The sequence below is a fragment of the Oreochromis aureus genome, linkage group 3 (genome assembly GCF_013358895.1).
Source record: "Oreochromis aureus strain Israel breed Guangdong linkage group 3, ZZ_aureus, whole genome shotgun sequence".
NCBI classification, from domain to species: domain Eukaryota; kingdom Metazoa; phylum Chordata; class Actinopteri; order Cichliformes; family Cichlidae; genus Oreochromis; species Oreochromis aureus.
The window spans coordinates 8470903-8490396 of NC_052944.1; the positions used below are offsets into that span (position 1 = coordinate 8470903).

Here is a 19494-nt window from a genome sequence, read left to right on the forward strand (position 1 = left end):
ATTAAAAGGCTTGTGGTGGGGGAAAAAAAAAAAAAAAAAAAATCAAGGTTATGTCAGGAACAATCAAGAACCTCAACGTCACTTTGTTTTTAATGCCAACCAATTCCATCATGTCATTATCCCATTTGCTCATTTATATCATCTATTACACCTGACCTTACTCATGTTGGGGTAAATAAATGTTTCTGAATTGCTTTCAAACAAGGATTCCAACTGCATGTAGTATCTTTGGCACAGGACAGCTGACACATTAATAGTTCTCACAGGGGAGCTGAGGAGGAGTTTGTAATGATCTGGCAGAAAGTGAACAATATCTAGACAAAAACATAGAACTGAATACTGGCATCAAACACTCCAATGAGACGTTTCAGATGAGCTGTTTCTTTTTAACTGCATCAGTGGTGACAGCAGGAGGAAATCCCTTGGATGTCCCTACAATTCAAAAAAAGAAAAAAAGAAAAAAAAAAGAAAAAAAAAAAAGACAATGCTACTTCCACACTGCTACACATACTTTGGTAATACTTGGCAAAGGGCTACAGGTCAGGTTCCATTCAGTGGAGATGCTATATCCCCTAGATGGCCAAACCACCATCAACACATCCAAAAACCAGACATTATCTTTTTAGAGACATTCCAGCAATCATCACCCTGCTCCCCAACACAAAGCTATGGCTATTATGGAATAGCCTGAAAGAGGCTATTATGGGATACCCGAGACGTCCTTTTCCTGTGCTGCTTCTCTTCCAACCTCTGACTACCAGTGTCCTCTGATTCTGCCAGACAAGGCGAGAGACAGTGGGTCATCACGCTCACAGTGCAGCTGCTCACTCACCATGAACGCTGCGGTTCTGTACAGACAGCCAGTCCTCCGGTGGGGGTTCGTCTTCAAAACCCTAGCCTAGCATCATTGCTGCTCCACAGGGCTCACTCCTGGCAACAGGAAACCCAGGAGGTGAAAAAGAAGGGCTGCTGACAGAGCGACACACCCCACATTACAAAAGGATGCAGCACCATGATACCCTGTCCCCCCCCCCCTCTCTCTCAGTGTCCCTCACTTGGAGCAGTGACGCTACACTGATCCACTCTGCATCAAGTCTGTCAGTGCCGCTGCTGAGTGTGTGTGTGTCAGCAAATCAGCACCACCGTGTCGCTGCGCTCAAAGGAGCTCTGCACTCTGCTGTGCTCTGGCAGGCACTCTAATCAAACCCCGAGTAATAGATTAGTTCACAGCCACTCTGCCCTCCACTCTCTTAATCCAGTCAGGACAGAATGAGCAGCTGCGACTTAAGAACTGATAGATCTTTTAAAGACAGCATAACAACACATGAAGAGATCTAAAATTAAATGTAGGCTTTGATTCCATTTCTACACATTCAGTTGCCTTTCAAAGATACAAGTGTCCAGAAAGCTTGTGTTTCAGCCTTAGCAACAATAAGTTCAACTAATGAAGGCTTCAGGTGCTGTGGCAACATTGTATCTGTACTGTGGACAGATGGAGGGATGGAAGAATTGGGGGGGGATGAGGGATGGGGTGTAAGGGTGTAGCCAAGTATATAAAGCAGACTTCCTGCTTGGTGAGGTGTTTCACCACTTAAAATAGATATTGGTCTGAAAATGTTATTCTATTCATTTTATTTCAATGTTGTTCTGTATTTAATATAAAAATGCATTAGAAGCAACATACCAGTTGTTAGAGGGAACTAACATAGCATGGAGGAAAGCAAAGATTAAGTTAAGAGTTAAGAGGATTTTAGGCTGGTACGCACATTTTTATTTGAAATGAAGTCATATTATCGCAACCATGCAAAATGTGAAAAAATTATTTATTAAAACTAAGTTTAGACAACATATGTTTGGCTATCAGCTTTTGTGTGAACATTTGTTGAGAATCTTTTCTTTTTTATTTATTTATGGTGACAAAAGGTTGTAACTTCATTCCTCCTATTATTTTGTTCACACACGTGTGTGAGGTGCTGGACACAAAGGGGGACTGGCTATAAATAACTGCATTATACAGTAAAAACAAATCACATTGAGACTAGATTAAATAATTAAGAGAGTAATCTAATTCTCTTTCCTTCATTGAATTTATCTTTGTCTCTTTTTATGCATTATCAATGTGAAATCAGACTCGAAGTCACAACAAGGCCTTAAAACACAGTGCAGCACAGTGATGTTTTCTCTCAGCAAAGCAGAAATAACATGACAGAATAATGATTCATAACTTTGGGAAAAACTGTTAGTGGAAACAGCACAGTGTGTCTCATAATGGCTCAACAATAATCGAGGCAAATAAGAGTCCACACAGAGTCCAGTTACCCCTCCTTGAAACAGCAGCAGCACTGGCTTAACAAAGGCTTGAAATCCGAGCCTTGTTAACTGATTCCTCAGGTCCAATATAGAGTTACAGCCACAGACAGACTTGTGTGTGTACATGAGCACTTGTATATCAACATGCAATTTAAAACCAATACAAATACACAGTCGACAGTGCATTTACGATTTAAAGCCAACTTGTTAAAAGGTTACACATTAACAGAACCTTTAACTGGGCTTCCCATGCACAAAGATCACTGAAAGAGCGCTTCTTCCTCTGTATCAGAAACAGGGTAAATGGAAGCACAATAACAGGTTTCTGATGGCTCTAATTACATGTTAGCATCTGGTTCTTTAGTTTATTTTATCAGCACAGAGCGACCCTCTGCTTTTATTGAGCCTCGAGCACTTTTCTGTGGAAGTGGGAAATTATAAGTATTCAGGCACCAGCTGGCTATCTGGCAGTGTTGTCAAAGACCTTGACATTTTGAATACTGCATAACAAAAACATGCCATGCTTCCTCTCCACTAAACCCAGTTACATAGAGAGAAACAGAAAAACAAGTATATATGATCTTTTAGAAGGTTTTACTTGTATACCTGTTTCTTCTATTTTGGCCATTTTACATCAAAAGACAAAAAATATTTTAGGCAGCCACAAAAAGAATTGAAGATTCATTATTATCAAAAAGCTGGAGCTCAAACGGGTGTCCATAAAGGAAGCAACTACCAGCAACCACAGAAAGTCAATGAAATTGAGCAACTTCAAGAAAAGATGGAAAAAATAACCACTGACCATATGAAGTTAAAATATACAGATCATTTTCATCTTCGAGGTGAGCAACTGCAGCTTGGAATGTCTGATAGCAACCAAACATCACTTTCTGTCAGTGGTAATACGTGTAGCATGCTTACATCGCTAAAGAAGTATATTATCAACTACTTCAGCTATCTGTCTTCCTGAAGTCCACTGTATTGTAATAACATGCTCCTGCTATAGTGACCATGCAAATAAAATTCCCCTTGTCATGTAAAACCCAAACCATGACTGTGCATGCTCCCAGCTCTGAATAAATGAATAAATAGCTCAAGCCAAACATTTGCTGGGCTATCTACTATACTTCTAAGAGCTGCTGAAGCCAAACAGAGGGACCGCTTCAATTTCTGCAAGTGGTATCTTAAATATAGCAGCTGAACCTGCATCTCATTTTTCAGCTCAGTACTCCTATTATTCGAGAATACAGCAGATTGTATGCATGATCTTGAACTCACTTATGATGAGGGTCATTATGTAACAACTATTGACTAAGGCTTCTTTATCAGTCTTAAGAAGTAGTTGTGAAGTTACTGTACTTGGCCTTTACCTCATGGTACAACATTAAGGCTCTGCTTAAAACTGAATCTAAGCTACCTGCTTATCTGTCTGACCTTTGAACAACAGATGCACACTCTGCAGAAACACCAATTCAAATCTGCACTTTCTGAATTGAAATGATCACATTTTGGGTCAGAGTTGGACCCTGGATCATGGAGCCAGTGCTGACTTGTATTAGCGTCAGTTAACTTATGAATATAATACCAACGGTTTATGCTTCAGACAGCTGGCTGTACAGTTTGACTGTGATCGCAGCACCTTCTCCAGCCACATAAACTGCGCCTGATAGTCTATGCCAAGGCCAGATCAACCCCATTCATAGCACACACATGCGGAAGGCTGGTTTTCAAGGACAGTGACCAACTGGAGTAGGGTGTTGATACCTTATTAGCTTTATCAAACTCCAGACTAAACATTTAATTATACCTTTCATGGTTATTTTCCTGTTGGAGTCTTCAGAATTTTATTTGATGGTTTCTATTTTTCTGTATAGTCACCACAAACAGCAGATCAGCTGCTCTGGGAAGACAAATCCTCTGTTCTACTGAAGCATGGAAGGCCATGTTCTCTGTGACAACCAAGCAAAGCACACACAGAGCTGAACAAATGGGCTACAAACAGACAAAACTCTCCTTGGTTTATAAAACAGGACAGTGAAACTTCATGTAAAGGAGAAACAGCTCCTTTTCTGATTAGTTTTCTCTCAAACGAGCAGTGACCTCCACCTCACACTGGGGCGGTTCCCAGCTGAGCAACAGGAATGAAATTTGGCACATCCCAAGTCTGGGAGAACAGTTCTCACCTGGAAGAGAGTTAAAGGCACATACCAGGGAAGGCAGACGTTCATCTGTAGTGGTGCAGACACTGTAATGGTGTGCTTTGGAAATAAGAGCTGAGTGTACAGCAGAGCTGTAAATTCATTGGTCGGTCTATGTTCCTACCCTCGCCTATGGCCACAAGCTGTAGGCAGTGACTGAAACAATAGGATAGCAGATGGCTGAAAGCTACAATATAACTGCTGCAACGGTTGGTCACTTCCCTCACCACCACAACCGTGTTTCATAGACATCTGTTTTCTCCTGAACGATAGATATGGCCACTTAGACAATATGTATACATAAGCGCTGATATAGGAGGAAAAGAAGTCAAAACTGGAAGCCAAGATGTTGTCAAAGGTTTTTTGCAAAGTTTTTTCCACAAATTGTCAAGTTTTCTGTATCTGTGCATCTCTGAGCATGTGCTACAATATCATTAAAATGGCAGTAAAAACCAACACAGCTGTGTCTTCAACCCAGCTCTAGCGGCTGCAGCGCACCGTGCCAAGTTACAAAAATCGAGATGTGCATAAGCAGCTGACTGGCATCAAAACTGATGCGCAACACTACAAACACAAGCTATGCATCGAGCATAAAACATGAGATTGAGCTTCGCCACTGAAAGGAGCTTGGCTCAGAAATCTTTTCTGGAATGTTGTCAGGATGCCTCCTTGGTTGGGAGTTTTAGGCATGTCCTAACAGGGAGGAGGCCAAGGACATTGTGAAGAAATGAATTGGAGAATTGAAAGTATGGTGGGGAAGGAGAGATCTGCACATCACTGCTTGGACTGTGGTTCGTCTGACCCAGATGCAGATAAGTAATAAATATAAATGAGGGGACAGATGTTGAAAATCTGATTGTTTATTCACACAACTAACACATTTCATGCACCGTAGTTTCAACCTACAAAATGCTCACAAAACGAGATAGACTGGGAAGCTGGAGCCAACACAACATGGTGACTATTAATTTTAGTTCTAAATCAACTTGGTTCTAGACTTCTGAACTACTGCCCACATCTCCATCCTTATTGGCAATTCAGTAGGTATGCTCGTGCCACAAGCCACACACAAAATAAAGCCCCTGAAGTTCTGTTGAACCCCTGGTCTGATTACAGATTCTACCTTTTGTATTTTCTTAGGGTCTTTGAGGGGGCTTTCCCGAAGTGGTACTTTCCCAAACAGCTTCCACCCAGGGTCCTTCTGGTCCACAGGCTGATTTTCCTTCACTCTCCTGGCAAACAGGCTCCTGAGAGAGGAGAATGACACAGAATTAGAATGGACGATAATTAGCTCATTATAACAGCAACAAAAAGGAAGGCATTGGTTTAGTCAGGAGGCAGGTAGTCAATCAGTGAGGTGAAACACTGTAGTGTGTGTGTCTCTACTACTGGAGAGGACAGCTGATGTAAATCCACAGATTGCATATTTGAATTAAAGAACAAGGGGGTATAGGTCGCAAGCCTCCTACCTTATATCAATGATATTCAATTAAATTTTAAGGAGGTCTAGTTAGAGAAAATTTCCTCAAACCAAGGTCCAAAATATCAGTTCCAAATGCATTATAATTCAATGCAATATATTCTAAAGTACCCCAATAGTTATATCAGTAGGCTGTCAGACAGTTTTCAAAGAGCTGTCAAAATAAAAAAAATTTTAAAAAGTACAATTTAACAGTATTTCAACAATATTTACTATTAATTTTCCACTTTCTCATTTAGGGTCAAATAAAATCTGTAATAAAAATTAAAAGTCGGTGAAAAAGTTGCCTTCAAATAAGATGCTTAAGTTAAAATTATGGACAGGCGTCGTTTGAAGTTAAAAGTAATATAAGAATAGTAAGTCTCTAAATTTATGGTCATGTCATTTTCAATGGAGAAAGACAGAAAAATCAACCAAAAATACAGAAAAAAAATATTACATGAAAGTAAAGAGATTTGTATGTCACTGACTAAAATAAATATTTGATTCCCAGAGATTGGCTCTGTCCTATGGTTACAGTCAATCAATCACAGATACTACCGATCTTAACTTGTTACGTGTATAAAGCACACACTGTCCACAGAATCAATTTATTTTAATCCAACCGCCCACCACCATAGGGCAAGAACAAAGATTTGTCAAAGAACGTGACAAAATTGCAGATCTGCACAAGGATGAGTTACAAGACCATCAGCAAGAAGCTTGGTGAGAAAATGACAACTGTCTGTGCAATTATCCAGAAGAAACTGTCACCCTTGAAGGAGTTCTTCCCTCATAGGGTGAGGATGATCACGAAAACGTTTGTGGATCAGCCCAAAGCTACACTTGTTAATGATCTAAAGACAGATGGGACCACAGTCATCAAGAACACCAGTTGTAACACACATTAATGGATTGAAACCTTGCAGCGCTCCAAGTTCCCCCCTTGTTCATGTGGCCAATCTTACAAATTCAGGAGGAGAACATTTCCCCCACTGTACATCGGCTATTGTAGACAAAGGAAAAGGCTGACCATACTCAAATAACAGTAAGATAAATGTGAGAAATGTTGTACTAACGGAAAATAGAAACGGTCCAAAATCTAGTAATAGGTCTGGGTTCAGATCCAGATGCGGACTGTAGTCTGCCTATTCGTGACCTAGGCACAATATGGAAGAAAGGATTGGGAAATGGTTGAATTTAGGCGTTTTCTGTCCCACTGCCATAGGTGTATAAAACTCAAGCTCCTAGCCATACACTCTGCTTTTACAAGCATTTGTAAAAGATTGGGTCATCTAAAGCGCTTACTGAATTTGAGTATGGTAGTAAAATAGAGGCCACTGTTGCAACAAGTCAGATTGTGAAACTTCGTAGCGGCAAGTGGTATTATTGCAAAACTGAAGTGTTTAAAAACCACATCAACATCATGTAAAGTTACAGAGCAGGGTTACCATGTGCTGAGACACACAGTGCCTAACTGCAGAGTTTCAAAACTTCCCTCATTATTGCCGCTTTGACTGAAGAATACTACCTTCATCCGATGAATTTTGTGAATTCCCATTTCAAATGAATTGTATCCAGCCTCCTCTGCACTGCATTGAAAGTGCAGTGGTTTCAGCCCACCTGGGGTTTAAATACTACATGCTAAACTGTTGAAAAGCTTTCCTTTGTTCTGCAACATTCACTAAGCCATTTAGCCAGCTATTCGATTTTATTTTTATTCATTTATCACTGCGTTGATGTCACTGAGCTGTTAGCGGTGGCTTTAATTAAAAGCCCAAATAGAGGCAAGCTGTGAAAAGACACATTTAAATTGGTCAAATAAAAAGCCTCTTCTGACCAAGCAGGGCAAGAACAGGCACAATAGAAGGCTGTAACATCAAGGAGCCCACACACTGCTGTTTGTCTAAGGCTGAATTTCATCAAAGGGTCTTATATAATGATTTTCACACATCAGCTAAATATTACATTTTCAAGCTTTGGCTCTCAGTAAGTTGTACAGACATGTGGAAAGAGCCGGGAAGGGTCAAATAGGTCTAAATACACAAGTTGTCTCAGATGAATCAGTGACCCCTGACCTGATGAGTGCTGCACAGCTTGACCTGTGCCCCGTGGCCTGGTCTCCAGAGTGGTGATGACAGGAAACATGCTGCCAAACACAGGACAGACTCTGTTTCAATGACTGTCACCACGTGTGCTACGGGCTTCTGTTTTTGCTTCGGAAATTCAAGATCTTCTACTGTGCTCAGTAAAAACTTCATCTGTCATCTGGACAACAACATTACATTGGCTCTTATCTTGCTTAATAACAGTAGTTATAAAGTTATTATAAAATGCAATTAATACTAATCAAGAAAAAGCTGCATCATATCACAAACAAGCAATGCTTTCCTGCTAGTGATCACTTATGTGGACTCTACAAGCCGCTAATTGACATTTTCAATTACTAAACAAATCTTACAGCTGCTCCAAAATTAGTTTGTAATTTTCCTTTTTTATGATTTGGTAATATTTCAGTTTTGTAGTTAAGTAAAACAGCCTGAGTTGTAAATATGACCTATATTCCAGAAGAAAAAAACACTAACGTACACATAGACCAAACTACTATAATAAAGCTCACCACCTCTGAGCAGCTAACTCAGCTGAACTTCCCTTGTTCTAACCAAGTCAGATCTCTTCAGGAGCTTCTAATTATCCTAAGAAGCCAATTAAAAAGCTCCATTTTAAATTCAGAAAAGAAACAAATCCATGAGCTATGAGCCCTAAAATGCTGAGGCCTGAACAACTTATTCGGCAATATTAGCTGAGAATTAATGGGGAAGAATTATTATTTATGCATAAACTCCAGGTGTTCCAGTATTCAGAAAGCAACGTGTTTTATGAGCCATCTGAGGAGCAAATATCAGGAAAAAACATTTCTTGCAGACCATTAATACTGTTAAGAATCAGAAGTTCACACAAGACCGAAAGATGACAATACCATCACACTGCAACCCTGGAAAACGTTTCAAGGATCCAACCAGGTGTAATTGCTTATGAAACATAACAAAGATACACATTAACCACTTTTTACTTTGCTAATGATTTACCATGGTGACATTTCAGTTTCCAGTGACAACCTGAAAACAAAATAACTTGATCTTAACAAGTAACTATCGGCCAAATCCATGGGCTGAAGCTGGGCGAGCCGCCATTCTATTTACTCTCTAATGCCAACGCCTCATTCCTGCCTCGTTGTAGCCGCACGTTTCACAGCAACCCTGCATATTTTCCGCTCTGCTTACTGATAACTATAGTACACAAAGATAATCAAAGTAATGGAATGTAACTCCCAAGGTGAAAAAAAGAAAGCTGTTAAAAGCCAGCACTTTTAATATTTTACAAACTGTAAATGCACAGTGACATTTAAGATGAACTTCTCTTCTATTTTCACAACTGCACAGACTAACCAGTGAACAAAAAAAAAAAAAACAACAAGTAACCACCATTTTCCATACTATTGCTATTTTCTTAAAATTTTGACAAAGAAGTGGTTGAACGTTTAAGACATCGGTAAATTGTACAGCACCATTTCACACTCAAATATAGAGGAAACTGTCAATTTAAGGTTGTAATATCTACTGACATCAAAGCCATCTAACTCCACCCACAGCAAACAGAGGAAGGAAACGTTAGCCTTCAGATTACAAAGAAACAAAAGATGGGGAGGATAACTGAGGAACTGAGGGGTGACGGAGGAAAGATTCATTTAGCCACAAAAACCAGGGGAAAGACGAGGACTATTTCATAGATTTCTTTGAAGCTTGGAAAACTCACAGCAGTTAAAAGAAAACTGCTTCACAGACTTTGCACAGGCTGTACTGAATTCTATACTAAAGAATCCCATTATTATCATCATCTCTCATTTCCTGTCATATATTTACTATTAGAAAGATGAGTACTGGCAAAGATGGCAAAGTTTCATATATTGAATCCAGCTTTAGCTCTAAAAACAGATACATTTTTCTACTTTTGGTTTTGAATGATGTTAATCTGAACATATCGTTAGAATCTGATCTCATCTCTCTGGTAATGAGAACCTACCTCCTGTTTAATTCTTCTGGCTTATAAATAACCCTTATTCATTTTAAGTGTTAATCATACAAAACTACTAAGAGTTCTAGAATTTAACACTTCTCTTTGGTGAAGAGGACAGATGAGCTGACCCATGCAACAGGGCTCTCCAACACCTTTATGGGCATTTCATCCCTCCATCGCAATTCCAAAGACTTAGAGAAGTAATACCAAAAAGCAGGGTGTGGAACAATCTTAAAAAACTGCACAGCTGTGAAAAACACAAATTCACAGCTTAAAAAACCCAATTACACCCTTATGTCTTCCAGAGAAATTAATAACAAAAACAATCTTGGCAAAATGAACATTCTAGCAAATTCACCGCAAAATGAGAATGCTCAGAGAACCTGCTAAAAGCAACAACCCCAAGAACTCCATCTCAGACTCAACATTTAACATGCTGACATTTGTAAACGTTCATGACAGCACATTTAGAAAAAGACTTTTAAAGTATGGCTTGTTTGGAAGAGTTGTCAGCAGGACGCCTATTCTCTGTAGAAAGAAAATGGCCGCATGAGACAGGTTTGTAAAGTTGCATTTGAATAAAAAACTTTGGATTTTTCTTTTTTTCCCAAAGGACATCATTCCAAAGTAGATGTGTTTTACCATAATGTAGTGTTGTAGTTGAAAAACAAACAAACAACATCAGCACATGCAGTGGTTTTGCATCACAGGCTCTGGGAATATTGCAGGTGTTGAGTTGACCATGACTCAGAGATCCACAGGGAAAGATAAATTGGGTTTATCTTTCACTGTACTTGGCAAAGATCTGGCAGATTTTACACCTTATGTGGTTCTCGATGCAAGCATTAGTTATCCCAATTATCTGGGCTCAGGAACACACTAGTTTAAATGGGAGCTTTGCTGACCACTGGTAATTCCTCCTGAAGTCTTTGAATGTTATTTACTTTAGGAGCTAATAAGGGAAGGGGTTCTTTCCTACCTGTCTGCAGCGGTGCTCTCTAAACAACTCTAAGCTTAACAACTGTGAACCAGCTGCTCTTCTTTGGCATGCGATGAAGATATTAGAGAAACTAGCTTTGGCTGACCTAAAATCAAAATGGAAAGCATCTCTTGATGCTTTGCAATTTACAATACCAAATCTGGGAGTGGATGATGCAATCATCTGCTGCAGAGACCGTACTCCCACCCATTTTAACAGTAACAGCTGCACGTTAAGGAACCTTTAAGAAATCTTGGTAAACATGCCCACCATCACAGGGATTACTAGAATATAATATTGTTATCTCAACCTAAAAATAAACCCACAAATGAATCTCAAAATGTGGTTCAAAGCTTAGGAAAAAATTATTTAGTCAATAATCAACTTTTGGGCTCAACCAACTAATTATTTAAACAAGAACGTGTACATCTGTAACACAACAGCAATACTGAATATCTGATGTGCCATAAAAAGTAAACTGTCAGCAGGGAGTGGTGAATGCGAGTAACCCCAGTAAGCCTCTATAAAAGAATGCAACACAGATCAAAGTACAGAGGCCAACACGGTGCCACCTTTAAGAAGCAAACTTTGACTTCAACTCCTGGCTTACTCAACACCCCGTGTGGATGCCATGTGTTTTGTTTTTGCTTGTTTTTGGCTTTCGTGTCTGCAGGAACATGATTTGCATTCAGTCGGGGCCAAAGTTGCTTCAGCGTGACATCTGAATAGGTGCAGCCGTGGTCGAGTACTCAAACGGAACAGCTAGAAAGAACCAAAGAACTGACTGTCAGAAATGCTTATTTATATGGTCAGTGTGAGCTAAGACACGGCACTAGTTTATTATTTCCAAAGGATTTTAAGATTTTTAGCATTTCACAAATCTGGTTTTCAGCCTCGATGTCTGCAAATAAGGTGATAAAGTGTCTCAACAGGTCACAGGCCTGAATTCACAATAAAGAGACATGACACAAAAATATTAACACAAGCCACCTCAAGTAGAAAAGCAGACTCAAGTCATAGAAAACATAAAATAACCAGGACAAAGAACTGCTCCAGGCTGCCAAGCAGAAAAAAAAAAAAAAAGATCCAACAGGACACAGTAGCCATGACATGTCAACCAAGACACAAACTTATGCCACCAAATACTGTGTATTGTCCTACCTGTCAGTGTACAGCATGAGCGATGGAGTTGCCATCCTGCTCTGTTAATGCAATTACACAACAGAGAAACGAGAGCCTGGAGTCTAAGCTTCAAAAGACGATACGAGGAACAGAAAAACAGCAAAAACCCTGTGGTTAAACTCAAAGATCAGCAAGTCCCACTGCATTTACGGCTTTTACTACAGTGTAAAAAAAGCCCTACTCAGCCACTTTGTTCAGGCAGAGTGGAAAGGAGGGAGCTGCTCCTCTAGGTCCCCACCTCCTCAGTCACAAGGCTGACTTCTAAACAAATGGGATGTAAGGAACAGGAGGAATGAGTGAGAAGCAAGAATCTGAAGGGCAATCAGTAAATGAGTAACTTTTACTTGTGACGAATGAATAAAAACAGGGATGAGGGTTCGAGGGAGTGCCAATTTAACACGTGATGTTACCTCATTAACTGATTAATTCAGTCAGTAAACATTCTGAGTGTGTTTGGAACTTGGATTCAATTTGATGAAAACCAAAGCAGGTAGTGGATCATTTCATTCCCGTCATTCAACCCAACTAATAACTCCAACCAAAACAAAATTTAAACTCGTGCTTTTGATTCAAATGCATCTTTCCTGATATATATATATTTCAGGAAAGATCCATTCAGCAGAGAGGAACAATACATTTCTTGCAAGTCAAACAGAATAAGGAAATTCCAGGTTTGGCTTAAGTTCCTAAAAGAAATAAAGCGTCTGAAAATTAAAATGGTCTCCGCTCCACTGATCAGAGCATCTCTTCTTACATTCAAGTAAAACCTCCAGGCACCGATGAAAAGAGGATTCAAACCAAGGTCATCTCAAATCATCACATTTTTGGCACCTTTCATTTGCCAAGTGAACTCCTACATGAATGCAGAGACAAGAAAAGCGCTACTTTCAGCTGCTCTATTACGACAGCGGGCAGTTCCACATGTTTGATTTGGCAGAGTCTTGCACCAGATGCCAAATACGAAATGATTCACACACAATAAATCAATGAAATGTTACATTTCGGTAGCAGAGTACATCTTGGTTAGAGGAAGAAAGAATGAGACTATGCGATGTGACACACGTGGCAATGGCACCTGCAGCCTCAACCTGAAAGCAGTCTCAGTTGTGATTACACTTTTCAAAACTCAACACACACAACAATCTCTGCAGTATCTATAGTGCTAAATGCAAAGCTATGCATGACAACACATTTGATCTGAAATAAAAACCTGGTCAAATACAAAATGTACCTAAAAGCTTAGGAGTGTTCCTCAGAACGTGTGAAACAGCCTGAGAGTCAAATGAAAGTCCCAGCAGGTAACTAGCATGTCTGCTGCCAGCTTATAAGAAGTTGAACCCAAGGATGATCATGAAACTTGTAGCGAGACATCAAAAACCTCATTAGCATCTTCTTCAGGTAATTAAGTAGTTGGATATGTTCTTGTTGGCTGTTGTATTTTTAACTTAGCATTTTTAATACTGGCCCCATTGAAATTTAATAATCAGCAACCCATTTGTGGTAAAAATGTGTAATAGCATATCCAAAACCTTAACATGTAACCATTATCAATATCAATCTAACACTGCTATTTAAGAATTTAGTATGCAATCATTGCCACAGCAATGTTGACATCACAGGTATTGTCAGACAGCAACTAATGCAGCTTGGGTGGTGTGTGTATGTGTAATGTTATAAATACATAATAAAATGTTTCAAAATGATGAGTATGCAGTACGGACTTATTTTGGAAGAGAATGCGTGATTGCAAAACTAGTAAAGGACCAAAATATTTTACTGGTTCTAAATTCAATGCACAGGCAGGTGCACAGGCACCCATATCTCTATTCGATAATACAATTTCACTTCATGTTATTTAATATTTAACTGTGCACAGTAAATACAATAATAATGCATTATTTATTACCCAACTATTACTAAAAAGTTTTAAAGCACTATGGAGGTGTTGAAACTTTGCGTGGTGTAAGTGAGACTGAGTGAAAGGTTTTACAAACACAGATGTTAAACAGCACAACAGTTGCTGGGTCACAGCAATGAACAGGATTTCCTACCAGAAGCTTGATACAAAAACTACAAAAAATAAAAAAGCAACAACAAAAAAACCCCACTTTGACAGATTTACAGTCAGTCAGATTAGTGAATAAATCTTTTAGTTAAAAGACGGCTCTTCGGGAGCAAATCCTAGTTTAGTGTTTGTGCTCCGTTTACCGACCATCAGCAGCTCCTTACTACAAGGGCTACGGTCTCCATTCTGCTGCCTTTTCTGTGCACTTAACCCTCCAACTTCATCTTAAACAGTCTTAGTAAACCACTGTTCCCCTAAGGTTCTCTATCTGTAACATGCACGAGGAGGAGGAAGAGGAAGGAACACCACACCTTTAGCTGCACACATTCAGAAATGGGAAGTAGCCCATTAGATGCAACGTCATGACAGTATCGTCTTCACAAACAGAGAAGCAGTGCACACTCTCTTAGGACAATTTATGCTGTTAAGGACTTTCCCTGCAAGAAAACAGAAAATTCCTCAGGATCTGAGATACTGGGTAGGGATGGACATATCTGATAGTCAGATGTAGGGGGAGAGTATACAGAGTGCTTTGAATCAACACAAATATGCTCCTCTGCAGGCCTCTAAAAAATTCCAACTGCACATTTGGATTACACTGTGGATTTGTTGAATACTGAAGCCCCCCCAAAAAAAGAAAAGAAAAAGAAAAGAAAACCACAAAGATCCAAAAACACAGTATGACGAGTGCAAACAGGAGTTGCTAACATCAGCACAAGTAACAGTGGTCAACAGACCAGTTGTATGTAACACATCTTTTTGACACTGACCCCATCTGAAAGCAGCAACATGCTACCATCACTGAAACAGAACCTCTCCGTGACATAGCACAGAGGAAGCCGACAGCAAAGGGTCAGGTGTTTGAAGGCATTTCACATGTGCTACAGCAACAATTTACCAGGGGTGTTCATATACTGTTTCTGCATCTTAAACATTAGAGACAACATGCAAGTGGTAGCTAGGTCGCTGCTGTGGTTTAAAGCTGCTATCCGACTCATGCTGGGCCATGAGTTGGATAAGCAGAGGTCAGGGTCATGACCTTTTATGTTCTGGGTGAGCTGCAATTTCCAAGAGTGGTGGAATGGGTAAGAAGGATATTTTGCTTAATGCATGTTTGTGAAGCAATCTTAAGCATACAAATTCTGCAAGTCAAAGAGGAAGTTGACGATGTAAAATTATCTCACTAAGGCTGGCTACAATGCTGCTTTTTGTTTTTCTTCTTCTATTTCTGCCCTCTTATGGCCTCATAACATTTGTGATAGATCAATATTTCTGCACACATATTTTCTTATACTCCAGCATGGTGCAAAAATCTTGAAGAAAGCTTACAGCCCTTAATTTGTAGTTTACATCCCAAGAGACAGGCTTTTTAGATTTTTTTTTTTTTTTTTTTTTTAAGTGCTCTTGGGCATCAGTTCTTCAGGCTGACTGGAGGTCGTTTAAAGTTTTTCTTTGGACAACTGCTGCTTTTTCATTCATTCTGAGTAAAGGCCTCATGCCTGAAGCAGTGTGGGATCATCTTTACTGAAAATAAAACAAGAGGCAATATCCAATATTCAAAGAAGAACTCTACAAATGTCCTTCACAAATCCTGCAGAACTACTTATGAAAGATTTATGAAAATTACAAGTAGTGGTGCGTGGATCACACCATATATACTGATTCCTCTGATACCAGATATTCATGTTCTAGAATCGATTCTCATTAAAATATTGATATTTTAGTAATTTAGTAATAAATTTGTACTTTATCATTAACAGGAACACAGTGGAAAGTAACTTTTATTGGGATCATCTAAATGATTGGTAGGAACAACTCCTTCCTGTCGTAGTGAGATGCAAAATGCTGCTGTATAAATGTGTCACGCTCACGTGTGCTCACTCACTCAGCTGACAATAATGGCTGATTGTAAGCAGAGTCATGTACCAGCTAAGATGCGGTTTGTGGCACATGTGGCAAAACCTGAAAGAAAGAAATCATAGCACAGAATATGATGACTTGATGATGAGGAGGAGAGGGACAGGTTATGCTAGGGCAAGACAGACGTCGCGCGCAGAGTCCTTTGGTGCTAAAGGCACCGTCCCGGTACAGAGGGAGAAAATGTGGAGCCGCTGGCGACGTGTACCACTACTGTTGATTTTTCGAAAGTGACTTACATCTAGGCTTAGGTTTTGTTTTGATGTTTAAACAACTTGAATTACACGCATTCTTAAAACTATGGAATCACATTTGTTCAAATTTACATTAATAAATATGGTAATGAAATAAATACATGGCTGAATGAGTTATTACCCTTAGATGTTTTTACTCTGAGATTACCTCACATGAATTCAATTGACCTAGATTTAGTCAAGGTTGTACAGTACATCATTTAAAATGGATTATATAGGCTAGGTATCATTAAAATATATTATCTATAAGCAATAAAAACATCTATTGTAGACTTTGAAAAAATAAAAATGCATCCAATAAAAACACAGCTCAAAAATGTTTCATATATAAAGACAAATGGATAATAACATCTGTCTAAAAATGTTTCTCAGCTGTATTATTTTCAATCATTTGTTTTGAATGATTGTTAATTGAATATTCTAAAATGTATAAGAGGTATAAAAGGTATTGACTTTTCAGGTTTTTTTAAATTCTTACATGATAATTGTTCATAATTAAACAACAAGAACAAGTAGTCTGTGGGGGTGGGGGTTTACAAATACAAAGTACAGGACCATGGACCTACCTTGCAAATAAACTTGCTAGTGGTCCCAATTTTCTCTGCCTCCCATCCTCTTCTTTCTGCATGACTTCTGCCACCCATAAGTCTCTGGAGGTTCCCGCCGAAGACGACAACGCCACGTCTGAAAAGTGGGCAGTGCTGCTGTCGGCTGTCTCCAAAGTGACAATCGCACTGGAGTCGGAGGTAACTGTGAAATCCAGGATGTCTTCGTTGGAGACCGACAGTTCTGTGCTCATGCTCGACACGCTGCACACAGAGATGTCGTCACTACGGTTTAATGCTCCGCCCCCAACACCAGCTCCCATAGTGGAGGATAATCTGAGGGTGGGGCTAAAGAGGCGGATGTTGTCATAACCGCTGCGGGGAAAGGTGGAGGATTTACGTACGGTGGCGCCATCAGAGGGATCATTGTCCAGAGGTAATGTGGCGGGGGTGTCGTGACTCGAGTCCAACATAAGGCCTCCGTCGCCTTGCCGTTGGTGACTGTGAAGGAAGGGCTCTGGAGGATTGATCTCCAGAGTGGGGATACCCGAGTCCTGGGAAGTCAGGCTGTGGTTGTCGGGCTCCGGGTCTGGGTAACTTTTCTGTGGGCTGCTATAACAGACATTAGCGGGCGAGCAGGATGGCTTGTAGATGGGCAGGACGGCGTTGCTGTGTGCAGCCGCTCTGGCCTCATGACAGTGATTGCTGATGTGATCATTTAGGTGAGAGGCCGTCGTGTCTTTGACCACAGAGCCATTCTCCACTATGGTTCCTCCAGAGATAACTGTAAGAAACAGAGCTTTCAGTTTAATACAGTTTATACAACATAAATATATACATTCACCTCCCAATAACTAGTTTGAGCCCATTTGCTCATGTCTTTGATAAAAAGTTTGCAAAAAATGTGACAATTCCATTGTTACACACATTGTTACATTTTTAAAATAAAGAAGCACAGAGTGTGCAAACTTCTGGCAAGGCAGCTCATTCTATGGTCTCTTTTCTGTTTCTTTGTTTTTTAATAGACTTGAAGTTTAAAAATAATGCAGATCTACATTATAAGAGTGAAATCAGAGGTGAAATGTGACATGACATTTAGATGCAAACTATAATGTGACATTTAGGATCCCCATATACCAGTATCAAATGTTGCCAATACAAATAGAAGGCTGTACAATTTTAAACATTTTTAAAGATAAGACAATTTATGAAAGTTTGACCTTATTTGACCTTGAAAAGGAGGTCAAAGGTCCAAATATGATTGCACAGGTGGGAGGCGGCCTTTCTCCAAACAGCTTGTGTGGAACATGGCTTTAACTTCCTGAAGTTAAATCACTGTCCTGCAGCATCTACATCTACCTATTTATGGAGGAATTTCTCAATTTCTCTTTCAGTTTGTTGCTCTGAATGCGAGACGTCCATGCAAATTTTTGTTTAATGTGAATTTCTCTATAAGCAGACACCAAAAGATTTTTGGTTTTCAAAGATTTGGCTAATCACCATCTCATCAAACAGATTGCACACAAATACCAACTCGACCTCATTCAATGGCAAACTGATAGCACATCATCTTATTTTCATTTTACTGGCACCTTGAGTCAACAAACTCCCTTTAACAACAGCAACTGACTGCACAGTCTTCAAAGCAACTAGGAAAATAAATCTCACTGCACACAGTTGGAATACCTTTGGTTATGTCGCAGTCCCACATGACAGTTTTCCCTAGTATAACTGCACCATAAATTGACCATAACTGAAATCTTTTAAATGTTTTAATTTGCATTTTGTTGTTGCATGTTGTTATTCGTGGACTTTAGTAAAAAAGATCCCACTTCTCTCCTTCACAAACAGAGTTTGAAGAGTAGGTGAGTGAAGCTTCTGTGCTCACAGAACCTTAAGCTCAAATAACCACATTTATGATAATGCCTCTCAATGACATCGTCAAGGCCCAAGAGTAAGAAAAAACATCCTACAAGTGTTTAGATCAGTCTGAGCTTTTGGCCCACAGGAATTACTTGTACACGCATATACTTGTACTTTGTCTATGTTTAATACGGGCATCCAATCTTTTAATAAACACCTGCTTAATCAAATAACCACAGCTTAATTAGAATTAAAGGTCTAGGCAGACAAACTGCAGAAAGGTTATTTTTGACTGCACATCCCATTGATATTGGTAGCTTTAATACAATAGGATTAAAGGTTTCCTCTAATTGACATTGGATACACGAGCGTGTGAGCCTAACTAGGTGAAAACTAATCCTAAAGTAACCCGACTGTAACTGGAGTCTGCAGTGTAATGTGAACATGTTTTCTGCTGGGCTACATCATGCTCCAACCCCAGCTTAGGAGCTAGTGTGTCTAAGCTCTAAGCTGCATTAGCAGTGACATGAGAGAATTTCAGGAATCCTTTCATTAAACCGATTCGGGGAGATATCAAGAACTCTGGCAACAAAGGAAACTCACATAATCTTCAGGACACACATGGTGGCTTTAATGTTCCTACTA

The 19494-nt window shown here is 39.6% G+C and overlaps 1 protein-coding gene across 3 annotated transcripts in view; it reads right to left on the reverse strand.

Moving 5' to 3' along the window:
• tbc1d14 (TBC1 domain family, member 14) overlaps positions 1–19494 on the reverse strand; it is a 42373-nt gene that overhangs the window by 21160 nt on the left and 1719 nt on the right. The window contains exons 2-3 of one of the 3 annotated variants that reach the window (XM_031759579.2): positions 17008–17770; positions 5632–5755 (exon numbers count right to left, since the gene is read on the reverse strand). In XM_031759579.2, coding sequence (XP_031615439.1) covers positions 5632–5755; positions 17008–17770 — 887 coding nt within the window. Of the gene's footprint in view, positions 1–832; positions 966–5631; positions 5756–12184; positions 12415–17007; positions 17771–19494 lie in introns of those variants that run through there. The other 2 variants (XM_031759580.2, XM_031759581.2) reach the window with 2 other exon arrangements.